Source organism: Typopeltis vanoorti, chromosome 14 (genome assembly GCF_054136105.1).
Source record: "Typopeltis vanoorti isolate ZY-2024b chromosome 14, IOZ_Tvanoo_1.0, whole genome shotgun sequence".
Lineage (NCBI taxonomy): Eukaryota > Metazoa > Arthropoda > Arachnida > Uropygi > Thelyphonidae > Typopeltis > Typopeltis vanoorti.
Genome location: NC_143562.1, coordinates 48293545 through 48311421, shown reverse-complemented (window position 1 = coordinate 48311421; position 17877 = coordinate 48293545). Strand labels below are relative to the sequence as shown.

Genomic DNA, 17877 nt, shown 5'->3' with positions numbered 1-17877 from the left:
AAGGAGGAGGGCTTTTAGTGCCCTGAACATGTCTACTTGTATAACTAACCAAAAGGGTATGGATTCATCTTCGACATCATTCTTGCATTCAAGTTGCTGCATTCCAATGCTCACTTCTGCCTAAAAATAAACAACAGACTCATCACACCTGTACCATACCAGAGGGAATAAAACATCCTCCCACTACCTGTTCTACCTTACATAACTGCCGTAGAGGCTTTTCCTAAACATATTAAACACCAACCTCTTAGGACGCACCGGCCTTGATAGCCTAAGCTGATGTCAACATAGTAATATTTAAGAAGGAAGACTTTTTATAGACATTCAAAAACAGCAAATCTAGGCATATCCATTATACCTAAGCAGATATAAGAGATAAATTTAAATCACAGAGAACTACAGGATTGTGGTGATGAATATGGAAACGTATAGCTGACTTACCATATCATGAAAAGCCACAGAAACAGACACAGGATACATCTTTTCGCAAACTTTGAATATAAAAACGAAGCTCAAACAGATGGACTCTATCAAATATTTGTTTCAGAATACATTGCCTTTGCAACCAGGAAATAAAACGTAGAAAACCCGACGTTTGCTTATCTCTTCGCTAACTGGTAATTCCATGGTAGCATTCAACTCGTCCAACATGCAAAAGCTGTATACTATTTTAATCCAACGTCACTGACCAAAATCCACCTATTTTGCAACTATCTCTATATCAGTCTAACAGAGGAGATATGTAACTTCTATTTTGGCACAAAAGAGTAGATCCCATCGTTAATTCACATAGAGAAACAGCCTTCAAAAAATATATATAAAGAAACAGATATCTTCTCCACGATCATCGTCAACACATTAAGAACATCACTCAATCATCGAAGTCAGCGATGCTGTTAAAACTTTCCTCTATCTTGAAGCCAGAATCCAAGTCGACTTACTCAGAAAGCACCTAAAATAAAACACTCTACCAAAAGTTCCAAAATGTACGAAATGTTCAATAGAATTCGTTCTACTACCTACTGTTATTAAATTTAAATCGGAAATGACGTGCAAACTTCTTTTAGTGAGATATATTTGCAATAGATTTAAAATTACTTTAATCTGCCCTTATAAATTTAAAATATAAATGCATATGAGATACATGTAGTTCAAAACTTCTGTTTTATGTGCTACTTTTTTTTTTAAATGTCATTCTACATTTTTAAAAAAATTATCAATAGAATCAATCTGGTCACCTGATAACCAGATTAGTTAATTCTTCTAAAGGTAACGTTATCAATTTTGTCTTCGTTTTATCTTCGAAAATGTTTGCGACGAATTTTCCTACGGCAAAAATGTTTACCGGTGAATTTTCCGGTCACGAGCGGTTCTAGGAAAATTCGCCCAAACATTTTCTCCTTAAACATTTACTCCCTAAGACATTTTGCATTAAACCACGCTACCGACTAATACGTCTATAGACGTCACGGTTATCATGGATGAGTAGTGCATACAAAAATTGTAATACCGTTGATATTACATTGAAATTTATGATGGATAAGAAGCGTTTTAGGATGTGTATTTGATCCATAATAGGCAGGTAAGGTGGTTAATTTTTGTAAATGATCAATAGATGATAAAGGGTATTATAAATTCATTAAAAAGGCAAAGCTTTATTAATGTGCATGTCAGTAATAAATAACATAATGAAATGATTTAAAAATTGTGCAAATTAAAAGTGATGCTGGGTAAATAATTAATTTTTTGATGCGGTTCGTCAATTCAACAAATCAATCAGTAACGTCGCTCATTGGAAGAAAACCTAATTCTGTGAAACATTTCATTTTCGTGATGAATTCAGCATCTGTTTCATAGCGTAACTTCAAACCAATAGCAACAATTTTGCGATAAAGATTTTGTGCCATATGAAATAAACAACCTCTTATAGTTGTTGATTTAAATATGTCAAAAATGCGTTGATACTTGCTTTGTAGAAGTCAACCATTAATGTTTCGGGATCTAATGATGAATGTAAGCCCTTTAAGGCACTGAATAATCTGCTGTAAGTTAATTCTTATTTGTCAGGAAGCTAAGCAAAAAGCCGCCATGGAATCCTTAGAGGTCTCATGCCAGTCATAAGTCTGGATAAAGGAGGAGGGCCAGTGAGATGGGTGTCGATGCTCTGACTGTAAAGAAAAAACAGGATTGATTTCTGATGCATATAGGATCAACAGCTACGGTTCGGACGTCTCCCGGATCAACAAGGTCCGCGATACCAATCGAGCGTTTCCATAGCATACTCATTACCTGGTGGTGATATCTGCCTTCAATTCTTCAGTCAGTTTCCCAACGTTATGTAAATCTAGTTTTTTATTTTCATATAACTCACTACAGTATCTTGTCCATCGCTGTAAAATTTTATCTTTATTCATTAATACTTTGCCTTTTTCGCCTTTAACCTCTGTTCTGTTTCGGTTGCTACCTTCTATTAATGGTTCTAATCATTTTGTACACCTCCCTAGTTTTATGCTCTCCATAGCGCTGTTCTATATTATTGCACTGAGCTTCTAACCATTTCATCGTATCCTGCTAACTGCATTTTTCCCCTCATTACATTTTCTTCTATATTGCTCCTCTATTTGTTCTGATGAATCCCTTCTTATCTTCAACATTCTTTTCTCTCTGTACAAACTTCAGTTTCTTGTCTAATCTATTTCTTCTTGATCATTTCTTCTTCAGGTATTGTTTCTTCAACTGCATCTTCTAGTGCCTTCATTACTCCTTTGATCTCTTAGATTCGAATTTTTTTTTTAGCCACACTTTTAAGTTTCTCCTCTAACACAGTTCTGTACCTTTTTCATATTTCTGCTTCACTTATTCGTGCTGTATCACTTCTATTCTGATGTTGGGGCTTAGATTTTCTTTTTTAATTTCATCTTGATGTTTGAAATCACTAAACTATGATCCGAGTCTATATGCGCTCCTTGAAAAGTTCTACACTGCTGTTCTGATGTTATTCATCTTGTTTTAATCATAATCATATCAATCACGTTCTTGTTTTCCCATCATTTGATCGCCACGTCCATTTTCTACACTCCTTTTGCTGAAATCTTGTGTTACAGATCATCATATCGTGGTCCATAGCAAAATATAACATTTTTTCACCTCGTTTATTTATTTCTCCGAAATCATCTTTTCCCATGACTCTTTTCCCAACCATCATTATATATTCAGACTTTGGAATTCCAACCTCCTTCAATAATTACTACATCTTGCTTTGGTATTGTTTCTATTGTCTCTGTCAGATCTTTGTAAAATAAGTCAATAAGCTCATCTGTGCTGTCAGATGTGGGTGCATATATGTGAACTATTGATATATTAAATGGTTTTGCGTGAAATCCTTCTGCTATCATTCGGTCATTGACTGGTTTGTAGCCTCAGAGTGATTTTATAGATTTTTTGTAAAGAAAGAAACCAACTCCTGCTTCATTCTTGGTGTACTGCCATGACTTCGCACCTATTTATCTTTCCTACTGATGTCCATCGCAACTTCGCCAGTCGTAGTATATCACACCGATATCTCTTCATTTCCTCGCGACGTAATTCTAGTTTACTTGCCATTCAAAGTGTCAATACATTCGATGTTCCTACTGATAATAGTTCTGTTAGTTTCAGCTTCTGTTTCCTTTCGGTATCCCACTTTTCAATTCAACAACACCCGATCGTTCGATTGGTATCGCGGACCTTGTTGATCCGGGCGACGTCTAAGTCGGCATGTTGAAGATGTTGATCGTGCAGGCATCAGATTACAAACTTGTTTTTTCTTTACAGTGAGAGCATCGACACTCATCTGACAGACCCTCCTCCTTTATCCAGGCTTGGAACTGGCATGAAACCCCCCTAAGGATTCCACGACAGCTTTTTGCTTACTTCCTGGCAAATCAGAATTAACTTACAGTACATTATTCACTGCCTTAAAGTGCTTACGTTCATCATCATCATTAAATTCCAAAACTTTAATGGTCAACTTAGAGAAAGCAACTGTCAACTCTTTTTCTAACATATTTACACCAACAACTATAATAGACTGTCCATTTCATATGGCACAAAATCTTTATCACAAAATTGTTGCCATTGGTTTGAAGTTACGTCATCAAACAGATGCTGAATTCAACACGAAAATTAAATGCTTCGTTGAGCCTCCCTCGATGAGTCTAAGGACTCCTTGTAGTTGCCAGTAATAATAATAATAATATTAATAATAATAATAGCATTAGCATTTTTTCAAATGAGCGATATTACTGATGTACTTGTTGAGTGGACGATACGTAGCAAAAAGGCAATTATTTACGCAGCATCTATTTTAATTTGCACAATATTTAAATGATTTCATTATGTTATGTATCACTGAGATCGCCTTAATAAAGATTTGCCTTTTGATGAATTTATAATACCCTTTATCATCCATTGATTATTTACAAAGATTAGTGCAAAATGGCTTACGGCGAAAATGTTTTATGGCGAAAATGTCTTACGGCGTAAATGTTTACGGAGAAAATGTTTGCTGCGAATTTTCCGGTCACGATTACTTCGGTTTAAAGTTGATTTTGCTCTTTTAATTAAAATGATATAAAATACCCTTGTATTCTTTTCTTTCATTCATCTGGATAATTACATTTCTTTGTAATTTAGATTAAAAAAACATATTTTACGTCGATTAGTCTCTCCATGGTTATGGTCCGATTTCATCTTCTTCAACTTCACACCTTCAGGATGGCAGTTCAAGAAAGACTTGCACGTTGCTCATGAGTTTACCAGGAATGTCAGTATAGTCTAAATACTAATACTTATCATTCATAATGAAACTATTCTTGTAAACAATGTTTGAATTGTTTTAATTTAATTTACCTTTTGGTGTCATTGCTACCTGCCTTATACTGTATATAAAGTTCTGTTTACTGTATATTAAAGGTTGCTATAAGTAATAAGGGTTAAATATAAATTCCATACTCTAGAAGTAGCTGACTTAGTCATAGGCTGCCACCAGGCCACAACAACTTGGTACTGGAATTTTAAAGGGGGGGAGGATTTAAAATAATCAGCGTGTAGGACCACCAAATCCTAAAGCGGCTGGCGCAGGAGTATCGGATGTCCTCGGTTGAAATTCTCGCTGCTATGGTGTTCCGAAATGCCTCTGAAAGCAACACCAGTAACGGAAGTGAACGCCCAAAGCTGAAGAACACGTTTCTATAACCGCTAAACTACACAGAACGATATCAGTAAGGGCAACACCAAGCGACGGGTGGAGTAACGTTAAGTTTACGGCTATTGGACTCTGCAGTAGTGGAAGAGCATTCCCTGGAGTGATTATTCAGGATTAAGCATTCTGTCAGTCTGAATGATGAACCTGGTTTTGGCGGATGATAGGAGAACTCTACATGATCGAACTGTGTTGTGTTATCTGTGAAGTTTGACGAAGGAGTCATCATGGTGTGAGGCCGTTGGTCATAGGCTGGGCCTCCTGGTTCCAGTGAAGATATATCATTTGCACTTCAGTCATTAAGTCATTATTGACAATTATTTTCTTCTATCCTTATGGAAATTCAGTGAAGACCTTCTTCTTAACCAACAAGACAATGCACGGAGGTAGCTCAATACAGGAATGGTTTGATGAAAAAATGTTGAAGAACTTGACTGGCCTACACGGGATCCTTATCTCAACTCCATCGAGCAGCTGGAAGATGAATGGGAACGCCGATTGGATCTTTTAGAAGAATGGAGGGGAATCCTTTAAATAAAACAGTTCATCTGGATTTCTATAAACTTTCTACCTAGTAAAACATATTCATCGGTTTACTCAATATTGTTTACTTAAACAGCAAAATAGAAAAAATTTCTTCATAGGATAAAGAATGTTTTGTTAGGATTAAATATAAGATTAGAGGTTGAGAACAGTTTTTTTTTTAGAAATTAAATGCAATTATCTTTATTAACTTCTCTTTCTAGCAGGTGAGGAATCGGTTGTAAATTATTTCTGTATGGTGGTAGGGATTACTAATAAAATACAAGTCCAAAATTTAACCAATATTTAAGCAGATATAAACTTATTTTCTGTTGATTGTCGACCGTCTGTTCATTTTTATCCAGGTAATCAAGGAAAGGAAGACTTCTTCTATAGAGAATGTTGCCAACACAGAAGAGAATTCATCCGACCATAATATATATTTCAGGAAAGGCAAGAAGATGGCGTTGATGGATATTTTGCTGCATCAGCATGCTATTGATCCATCTGTTACTGAGGAAGACATCAGAGAAGAAGTGGATACTTTTGTTTTTGCTGTAAGTTTTAGTTCTCTCAGATTCAACCAGTGGCTGCCGGTAGATAAGCACTGCGACACTGCAGCATCCCAAAAGAAAAAATGAAAAATTTTAATTTTGTTTGTGTTTTTATATAATAACACTACTTAAAACATTATATAAATGCAATACAACATGTTGAAGGTTACAGCTTATGTTTTGACATTGATTGAATAGTTAATAATTGGAATTGTTCGATCAGCGCTTTAGATTACGAAACAGATGCACTGCGATCTAACGCCGATATTCGTTTGCGCTTTGCATTGCATGTTAGCATTCAGACACTGCTCAAACGGCAGTGTATTTTTCGTATCCTTACTCACGTTATTTCTGTGAGATATGAAACGTTTATTATTGATGCGTGTGTGCGGTGAAGTATTTTTTGTAAATCTTATTTCATTTTGTTAAAATAACATATAATTATTTCCTTATTATAGATACAAGGCTGAATTACGAGGAGTGTCATTTTTGAAAATATGAAAATAATTATATTTTTTCAATTATCGTTACAATAAACAAATGCACTGCGATCTAACGCCGATATTCTTTTGCGCTTGTCATCGTTGTTGATACGAAACTTTTATTATTGGTGTTTGTTCGTGGTGAGAATGAAATATTTTTAATAAAGCAATTTTTAATATGTAAATTTATTTATTAATAAATTCGTTACTGATTAGGGAAAGAAAGTTTTTTTTTCTGTTCTTCTTTATATGGACTATTCAATCTTAGACTGAAAATAAAAATGAAGTCTTCATTTAATTGTCTTTCATTAAATTATTTAGGGTCATGATACGACATCTAATGGCTTAAGCTGGGCTTTGTATTGTATTGGGTGGCATTCCAATGTTCAGGAGAAGATCCATGAAGAAATTGATTCTATCTTTGGAGATGATATTGATCGCAGTGCAACGCTAGATGATATTAAGGAAATGAATTACTTGGATTGTGTATTAAAGGTGTGCTCCCATCATTTACTTCTCGTGTATACAGTTATCTATGGAAACCGTTTAAAGGCACAAGTTCATGTGCTCGCAACTTTCTTATTTTTCTTAAAGAATAGTTTACATATATATTTTCAAAGAATGATGTTCTTATGTTTAGCTACCATTTATATTGTAATTTCTTGAAATTCGAAATACAGCTACGGTTCAAGATGGGACAGCTTGCCATAACAACCCCAAGGTTTTCGTTTCACTTGAATTGTTCTAATTCGGATTCAATGAATTAGAACTAGAAATGTTACAATTCTGGCGCTAAATCTGGTTTATTATATTGCGATATTTCTGAATTATTGTCGTATTAATCAGTACGTTTTTATTAATATAACTTTGCGAAATGTTTGCTGGAAACTGATTAAGGAAAACGTAGTCACGTGTCCATGTTTTCCTTGAACTTCATTCAACCATACATCAGTCTGTATGGTTGATACTTTTCCACCATACAAAATGATGCGGTGATTGCTTTCTTGATTATTTTATTGGGCTCTTTACAATTGAGCACTTTTTGGTGTTATTTATGTTGTGTCCTTTATTTGTTATTGTTATGATCTAAGATGTCTTTATTCAGGTAGAGGAATCATTTCTTTACTATTCCTCTTTATCTGTCCTATCGATAGTCAAACTACCTATCAATTCTGTGGCCGTCACTTAGATTATTCACGTGTGTGAATTCGATAAACAAAGAAACTGCCCCTGGGTTGACCCAATTTCTTTAATTGAAAATCTGGAGCTGAGTCCTCCTTGGGTCCTGGAAAATTCTTTGTTAATGCCGCGCCATCCGGAACTCTTAGATTAGAAAAGGCTTCTTAATCAAGGAGTGAACTCTCAGCGTGGCACACGGTCATATAATCTATATAGTAGCAGTTAGCAAGTTAACTAAATCCCTTATTTTAAATTCTCATTACAGTCATAATCTTCCCCAATTATCTAGTCCCGCTCAGGTTCTGCTTGATGAGTGGTGCATTCGATTCATTCATCAGGCAATTTGTTAGGTAAAAGAAAAAGGATTTATTTATCAAACTATCACAATACAAATTTACAAGTCATATAACTAAAGTAAATCTTTCTTCTAAGTTAACAGGCTTAACTATATTCAATATTCCTAGTTGAATTCTACCATGAGACATTATTAGTTATGCATCAATCGGAAACCTTGGACTTTGTCTGGTCTATCTCTCGATCCTTGCAGTTCTTTCCACAGATCATTCCTTCTTCTTCACAGTTGTTTTTTCGATGGGCCAGCCTGGAACTCACAATCATGAATTATCCTATCCGATGCAGACGAGAACAGCTCTGCTTAAGTTGGTCAGCGTGGTCTATATGATGATTAGCTTCCGTTGATTCTCCCGCTTTATTGACGAACAGCCCCCACTTGGCTTGCTACTCGCATAACTGCGTCTAGACATCGTTCTGTTCACCACTCTCACGTATTCATCTCTGGGAATTACTCGATCTTGGCCCCTCGAGTGACCTGCGCCAAGATTGAGAGAAGAAAAAGGCCTACGAGAGAGAGCAAGCAAGCGGGGTCAAGCATTTTATATCGTATCTTGATATAAAAAGGCACTCCTACAGCGGAGCTGCTACAGCGTCATACCTCCGCCCGGCACTACTCCTTTGCACCTGGTTCCGATCCTTTTCCTCGCTTTTCCCGGGAAACTCCTGTCCGCAACTTAGTCTGTGCCCACGTGACTGCCGTGGGGCAGTTACTAATCCGAGTGTCTCGTTTGCGAACTTTGAACTCACTTTTACATGATAACATAATTCTCATCAAATTTTTTTCCATTGTTAAATTTACAAGAACTGGTAATATTTTCTCACATACACTAGTGCAATATTAAAAGGCATTTATTTAAAAATTATCAAGCAATTAACATCTCTACTTATATACAAGTATTTCTCTCATTGTTTTGACGTTTGTAAAATCCTGAATGAGATATTTCACAACGAAATCTCTTCATTCAAGATTTAACGTTGGTAACATCATGTACTTTATGATAGTTTTGTTTGTTTTTATTAAACAGGAAGCGCTCCGTTTATATCCCCCTGCTCCAGCAATCTTTCGCTCTTGTAGAAAAGACTTCTGTGTTGGTAAGTAATATTGGAAAATAAATAAGAGTCAGAAGATATGTACCCACTTAGAATGTTAGGACACTTTAACTCCAAAGCGAAGCAGACAAATATTAATGGTGAAATGAGTGCATTGGTCAGAATAATACGCAATATGGCCTACTGATAGAAGATTTTAAAGATTAATCAAATAATAATAATAATAATAATAATAATAATAAATGCGAAATAAAAAGAAAGTGTTAAATAAATAAAATTCTCTTTATTAATACTTTACAGGATTACATTTAACTAAAGTATTATTGATACAGGTAAATTTTATACTCTATTCTGAGAAACTCACTGCCCCACATTGTGTGTGTGTGTGTGTGTGTGTGTGTGTGTGTGTGTGTGTGTGTGTGTGTGTGTGTGTGTGTGTGTGTGTGTGTGTGTGTGTGTGTGTGTGTGTGTGTGTGTGTGTGTGTGTGTGTGTGTGTGTGTGTGTGTGTGTGTGTGTGTGTGTGTGTGTGTGTGTGTGTGTGTGTGTGTGTGTGTGTGTCATTATTAACACTGGCAATAAAGTCTTGGTGAAAACAAAAGTTTATAACGCATAATAACTACTACATTTGATGGCGATAGCATATAGTTATTCGTGTACTTCATATTTCAATATATGGTAAACCCTAATGAAATCATTTGAACAATACCAATCTAATATCTCAGTAGTTCAGTTAAAATTGAATGAAAAGAGAGCTATTTCAGTGGAATGTCTATGTTTAATCTATTGGTGATAATTAATCAAATGATTTCTAAGAGAAAGAGAGAGAGGTCGGGGGATATTTCTTTCTAAACTTAAATGGAATTTTTGTTCCTCTTTTTTATTTATTTTATTTTATTATTTTTTTTTTCATCAACGAATTAGCGAAATACATAATAGTTTATTCAGCTACTGTCAGTTGACGGCTATCAAACTTTAAAACAAACTAAAGCAAACAAATTGAAAAATTGAATGACAAAAACTTTTTGATTCATATGCTGTCTGACAGACAGTCCAGTTTAGAATTAATTGATTTCAGACCATCACGTAATTCCTAAGGATACAACCATTGTCATTCACATTAACCAAATGCATCATGATGAAGAAGTATTTCCTAATGCAAAAGTCTTCGATCCATCGAGATTCGAATCAGAAGAAAGCAGTAAATGCCATCCTTACAGCTATCTTCCTTTCTCTGTTGGTCCAAGAAACTGCATCGGTAAAGTAGAACACTTCTTATTGCATATTTCTTAGAAAAGTGTGTTAATTACCAGCTTCTTTTTATTATTATTATTACTACTACTACTACTAGTAGTAGTACTCAATACACACCAGGAAATAACCGAATCCCTAATGGATATACACAAAATACTGAGAAGAAAGAATCTAAGAGAAAGGTATCGTATAACCCGATCAAACACAACCCTCTACACAACCAAGCGTTATAACAATTTGTATAATTCACTGTGAAGGAACATCCTATACTCACATTACTCAACCATTTGCGTATAAATTAAAACATCTGAACAGTTACAAATTCTATCAGCACACTTTAGAACTGCAACAGTTACCATACATTTTGCATAAAACATGTTAGCAAATGCTAATAAAAAGGGGAAAAAAGTTTACTTAATTGTTAATCCCACTGGCTTCAGAAATGCTAAATCAATCTTCGAAATTAGTGGATAATCCCGCCTCATCATCCTTTTACTGCGAATATTAGCATTTAAATCATTTTTATAAATGATTTAAATGCTTACATCACATTACTCTGTTACGCATGTAATCTAATCTACAATTATTATTATTATTATTATTGGAGCAACGTGGAGATAACTCATATTCATTAATATATCATTTCCATTCCTTTACTTCCCTTTAGACACACACGCGCGCGCGCGTGTAATCAAATATACTTAATTATTCAAATAATGTTCTTAGTCTTTATAAACCTTATTTTTAGTGAACCAAAAAATGAAGTATTTATTGAGTAATACACAATTAAATTAATAGTAATATTAAAATTACTAAATGCAACGTAATAACATTACTAGGTAAAATGTTACTATTACTATACATAGTGTAATAATCTTATTATATAATATATCATTATTACTATCTATCACAATGGCTTTAATAGACCTTTAAGGCCCACAACCCTCCAAGCATGCTTGGATTTCGTAACCGAAATACCAGGATAGAATGATCACCCCTATGTCTCGAGGTTTTCCTGTCTGTATCCTTGTGTGTATACGGGTCGGTTTGCGGGATGAAAAACGCCAGATAAAGTGGCGGAAAAAAATAGGCTAACCGCGCAGACTCATTATTACTATGCATAATGTAATAATATTACTATGTAATGTATGAAAATACAATGTAATAAACATTCCTGTCCTCATTTACGCTCATGTGTAGGCCCATACTTCACAGTGTAGGCGTTCACTGTGAAGTATGGGATTCGAGCCCGCAGCCTTTTGGCTGGATAGTGGATGCGCTAACCACTCGGCCAACCAGACTAGCCGATTTTCTATCTTTATATCTCTATATTTAAATCTGTGCATGTGTGTTCATTGGCTGGTTTGCCTGTTCTGAGCGACGAAAAACCCGAGTTTCTGGGTAAAAAAAAAACCTCTGTGAGACAGGCTAATTCCCCTTCAGTCGAAAGAGACCAGATAAAGGTTCCTCACGTCACTGACATGAATCGAACCCAGGTCTTTCGACTAAAGGGCTTCATCTATAATGACTGAGCTACTGGAAGCTGTAATAAAACATTATTATTACTAAAAATGTTTGTAAATAATAAATTTACTTTGTATTTGTATGATTGTACGAAATAGTAGGAAATATAATATTTCAATTGTAAATGTAAATACAGCGTATAATCATACTTTCTCAAACTTTGAAGAAAACTTTGATGTGGACTGCAACATGCAATATTAACTTATGTAATCGTGAATTCTATGTGGTAAATTATCCTTTACCACATAGAATTAAATTATCACTGAGGTTGTTATTAATAATAGGAATTCGTGGATGATTATTTCATACTATTTTTTATACCATTTAAACATTGCACTGAACCACAAGTAGTAAAATGTACAGTAGTATTGTTGTCTAAATTCTATAGGGTATATGCATATAATTACATGTAATTTAATTGAGAGATAATAATTTGTGTATTAAAAAAAAAAGAAACATTTGGTAACCTCCATGGAGTCAACAGATTATTCGTTCACAGATTTCAATTCTGCTTATTGTATCAAACGTGTGTCAATTTTTGTTTATCTGTTTTTTTTTGAGCATGTAGTTTCATTGAAAGTGAATATACATTAAAATATTAAATTATTATTATTATTATTATTATTATTATTATTATTATTATTATTATTAAGACAGAAGGTTGGATTTAGTGTCATTCTACAATGCAAAATTTACGATAATGAAATTAATATGGCATTTTTCTTAAAGGAATTCAGCATAAAAGTGAAATATTATTATTAAAATATTGAAACAAATAACTATCTATTTGAATAAAATTGTGAAGCAATAGGTTCTTCAACAATCAACAATAGAGTCGTTTTGAGCGGATAGATCATCATTATCATTATCATCCATTTAAGGCGAGTTGCAACTATTTGCAACCTTTCCAGTTGCAAACAAGTTGCAAACTTTCCAGCCTAGGATCCGAAACTATGAGAAACTCCGAAGAATTCTATCCTTGGTTTCGTGATATCAGTTACTGAATAGGAAAGATATCAGCACACTTGCAGAGCTTATAAAAGGTGCTTAAATGAGGCAGTTTCTGAATATGTCCCTAGAGTTTGAAGAACAAATAGGGTGGGAGTGAAATGGATGCCCAACCTGTTGAAGAAAGAGAACTATAAGAAGATTGAAAATAATAAAATTTCTTTTATTGTGAATATTGTACAGACAGCTAAATACGCGGATGAAAATAAATTGGATGAGAAAGCGAACGGAAACAATACCTAAATTTATCACTATACCTCACGTAAATAGAAAATAAATATTGACGAATAACTTCAGAAAATGCGGAAGGCATTCTTGTGTCAAAAGCAGTTAAGCAGATGGAATTGTTCAGTTAATGAGTGCTCACTTTGCTGAGATGTATCAACCAGATGTGTATAACATAGTGCACAGTGCTACTGCCTCATTGAATAAAGAGTTACACGTGCATGAAAATGAGGTTGAAAAACTGTTGCATAACCTCGATAAGAATTTATCTATAGGGACAGATGGAATATCAGCCCATTTGCTGGGCTTTGTTTGCATAACCTGAGTCTCACCTCAGAAAACATATTTCGGGAATGGAAAGAATGTGTATTTCCGTTGTACCATGGTAATGCAAACGATGTATCTGACTATAGACCTCTCGTTATCTCTGGTCTGGTGGTGAAGATTTTAGAGAAGTAGGTAAGAACGTGCGTAGAGTCTGAGCGAAACAGCATGGGTTTACTAATATCAGTTCATATTTTAGCAATTTGCTCACAATTTATAACAATATTATTGCCGAGTTGGATGTAAGGATTGGATACACGACGATACTGTTTGGTTTGCTAAGGCATTTAATAGAGACTACATGAAAGGTTGTTGCATAAACTGGAGAATATCAAATTGGAATATAAACTCTTGTCCTGGATAAATGGACGGCTGACAGATAGATATCAAAACATTGTATACGGCTGGTGTGAATCTGCCAGATTTAAGGTGACCAGGGGTGCACTTTAGGGTTCATTGTAGAACCATTGTTGTTCAATATATTAATGACATTAAGAAGGATGTAACAGGAGCTTTTCAATTGTTTCCTGATGATGCAAACATGGGCAGGGCAATAAGACATGCTACTGATATTCAGGACTCACAAAATTGTTTGAATAAGCTGGAAATTGGGGCAATTAAAACGGCGATCAGCAATGTTAGTAAGCGTAAAGTTATGCACTTTCTCGTGATGATATTTCCAACGGCATAATCATACAAGAAACCGATGACGTTAGAGATCATAGCGTAATGGTGGATACGAATTTGAAGTTCAAAGGTCACATAGGAAATTTGGAAATAGAGTTCAGAGGATAATTGTGATGTTGATATGAACCTTGATATGTAAGGATAAGGAAGTCATTTTGTCTCTTTATAAGACCTTGATGCGACCACATCTGGATTATCGTGCGCATATATGGAAACGGTGCAATGGAAGATTACAAAGATTACATCTGGATTATGGGATTTAGATTAATAAGAAAGACTGCGAGTATGTGGATTGAAGACTCTTGTTAACACGAGCAAGATGGGTGATATGATAGAGGTGAATAAACTTCTGAAGATGTGTTAGAGGATATAGTCTGATGATTTTTTCGTTATAAGGAACGTGAAGAAATATACAAAATTTCATCGGTGAAAGTTACGTGCGGATAATAAAGGGGTGAGAGCAAGATTCTTCTCTCACAGAGCAGCAAGTGAGAGGAACAATTGCCTGTTAAAATCCTTAGTCAATCATTATGAAAGAGTCTAAAACAAGTAATGGTAACAGGTGCACGTGATCTCGACCTTCCTCTGAGTTTACTTCCTGGAGGTTTCTGATGGTGATAATAATTTATGTATGACTTAATAAAGTTTTTAGAATATAGTATGCATATTTATGAAAACAACATTGAGTACTATGGATATAAAGTTTTTTCCTAATTTTGTGAGTAAAGGAGTCAACAAACTTTAATAAAATTTATAATGGCAAACTTTGGAAGAGTGAGTGGATAGGTTTTTCTACACTTTAAAACCAATAGGCTGTGGGTTGAAATGCAAATTGGGGTTCTAGTGTGTGAAAGCTTGCGATAGTGGATAAATGTCTTCGCTGGTGTAATAACTGAAGCGGTTTGAAGTGTACTGAAGGCCTGAGGTGACTTGAAAATTTTCTATATTTGGCGTCAAGATCAGTGTTTCGCATTACTTAAAAAATAAATGAAGAAAACAAAAATATATTATATTAAAATTAAAAATAACTGCCTGCTGTAAACAGGCACAAAAATATTTGGGGACTACATCGTGGACAAAGATGATGTCAGCGATTTCAAATGATATGAGAGGTCCAATTGGCTCTTCAAGTATATCGGTGATTGTCGACTTGCTAGTAAACAACGTCACACATCATGTGCGATCGTGTTCTTTAGCAGCACCAGAATGTTTGTTGTTTTTATCTTTTGACATGTTGTGGTGTGTGTGGTGTTGATGTAATCATCTGAGCATGTAGTCTAAAGTGTTTCTGCAATTGCGTTCTAGAACGGACCGTATTGTCTGCAAATTAAGTCTGTCCTACCAGATGGTATTTCCGCCAACGAAATAGAAATAATACCATGCGGTCTCTATATGTGATTTTGGCTAAATCATCTTCAGTTGGAAAGACTGGATTCTAACCTTGGGTTTTGTGTTCACCACAGAGTCTCCTCATCCGTCTGACTTCATTCTGATTGGTGAGCTGCAACAAATTTCCTTGTGTATATCACGTGTACTTAATCTCAATTATCATGGGCAACAACAGGGAAGTTTAGCGAAGAGCTTAGCAATGGAGAAAGTTCGAATGGGCTCTTTCCAAACTCAGAACAATTTTTCTTCGTATCATCATCATCTGATAGCGAAATCAAAAAAAAGTTTCAAACATATAGTGTACATTTTTAATAGAGCAGTTTACTTTAAATGACTACTTATAAAAAATGGGATTAATATCAAGCGAGTAATTTTGTTGACATTATTCAAAAAGATCATAACACTATTTTTAAAAAATACGAATAAAATATTAGATAACCAATAATTGAAAATTATAGTGCAGCTAGAAATGGCAAATATCATTAGAAACTCAATTCATTAAAATTATTTGTTTAATTAAAGTTTTAAAACCATTTCTTAAATTGAAACTTTATTCATTTTATGTTTCAGGTCAAAGATTTGCTACTTGGGAAATGAAGATTGCTTTAACTAACATTCTTAGGAAGTTTAACCTCAAGTCTCTGGACTCTCCAAATAAAGTGCATTATTTGGTAGAACTTGTTCTTCGGCCAATGAATAAGCTTCGAATACAATTTAGACCAAGACGAAGAAATGCGATGAGCTCTTAATCAACACTTTAATATTAATCTAATAGTCTATAATCAGTCTATAATCGACAATAACAGATGTTAATAATAATAATAATAATAATAATAATAATAATAATAATAATAATAATAATAATAATAATAATATAACAAACCTCAGTATATATGTTACCGCTACAGCTCGAAAGTCGTTAATGTGCACATTACCTGGCTAATCAGCAGATTAACTGATTTGCTCCGTTAACATGCGGAATCAAGAGTTTTCCGCATTTCACCTAGGTAATGTGCACATTAACGGCTTCCGTATCGTTAAAGTTCAAAAGTTTGTTTCTCCTTTCCCTACTCCTTCCCCCCTCCCCCTCCACTTTTAGTTTGGTTTCGCCAGTGTCATATGTTTTGCAAATTCATATCCTTAATTGTAATAATATTTTAAACCGTTTGATTCTTTGTATTATAGTTTTTTAATTGATTGATGATTGATTCTATCAACTAATTTGTTGATTGTTTGATTGTATTAACTTGATTCTTTAGATATCGAAAAATAAATAAATAACATTACGTTAATTTAAGCTACAGAAACGTTGCTGTTGTTCCAGCAAAGATCTTATTTGCACTTTAACGAGTGCCTAGTAGGTAATGTGCAGATTACCTAGGTAATTTGAGAAAAGAAACAATTTTCCGCACGTTAACGGATCACTCTAGTTAATCTGCACAATACCTAGATAATCTGCAGAATAACTGATTTCTGCACATCAGCGGTAACATATATACAAAATTAATTAATAATAATAGCAACATGTAGATTGCTCATTTCTTCTTAATATCAAATAATATCATATTAAATGAAACTTAATGACAGTTAATGTAGTAAGTAAAATTAAATATGTTATTATAGCAATAAATCTGCAGCATGTTGTAGTTTGCGAGTATGATAACATATAAACAATTAATAAATTGAAATGACTGTTGAAGTTGAATTAGTTGTTTTGTGCGTGATGCAGTCATACCAATTCATCAACACTTCTTGCGCCATCTATGTCCATTAAATTGAAGCGAGTTATTTTATTTAACAGATAAAAATTAGTAGATTATAAATAATTCAATACGTATAGCCAGAGAAATAATACAACAGAAATATTATAAAGTGAAGTCACAATGCGTATAAATGATGGAGTTATATTTCACTATTAGTCTGAAGAAAAATATCTCGATTCCACTCACACAAACAAAAAAAAATAATAAATTCTGAAGGTATTTCAATGTATATATATTGAAAATATGAAAATCATGTATGATATAACTTATTTCACTTAACTTACGAAGCAGATCTGAATTGTACTTTTGTTTGTAATATAAA

The 17877-nt window shown here is 34.2% G+C and overlaps 1 protein-coding gene across 1 annotated transcript in view; it reads left to right on the top strand.

Moving 5' to 3' along the window:
- The window catches only part of LOC150099437 (cytochrome P450 4c3-like), an 80522-nt gene extending 63981 nt beyond the window's left edge, over positions 1 to 16541 (top strand). The window contains exons 4-8 of the mRNA XM_090404351.1: positions 6213 to 6321; positions 7122 to 7295; positions 9359 to 9425; positions 10460 to 10639; positions 16363 to 16541. Of these exons, the coding sequence (XP_090260477.1) occupies positions 6213 to 6321; positions 7122 to 7295; positions 9359 to 9425; positions 10460 to 10639; positions 16363 to 16541 (709 nt within the window). The remainder of the gene's footprint in view (positions 1 to 6212; positions 6322 to 7121; positions 7296 to 9358; positions 9426 to 10459; positions 10640 to 16362) is intronic.
- Positions 16542 to 17877: the final 1336 nt, after the last annotated feature.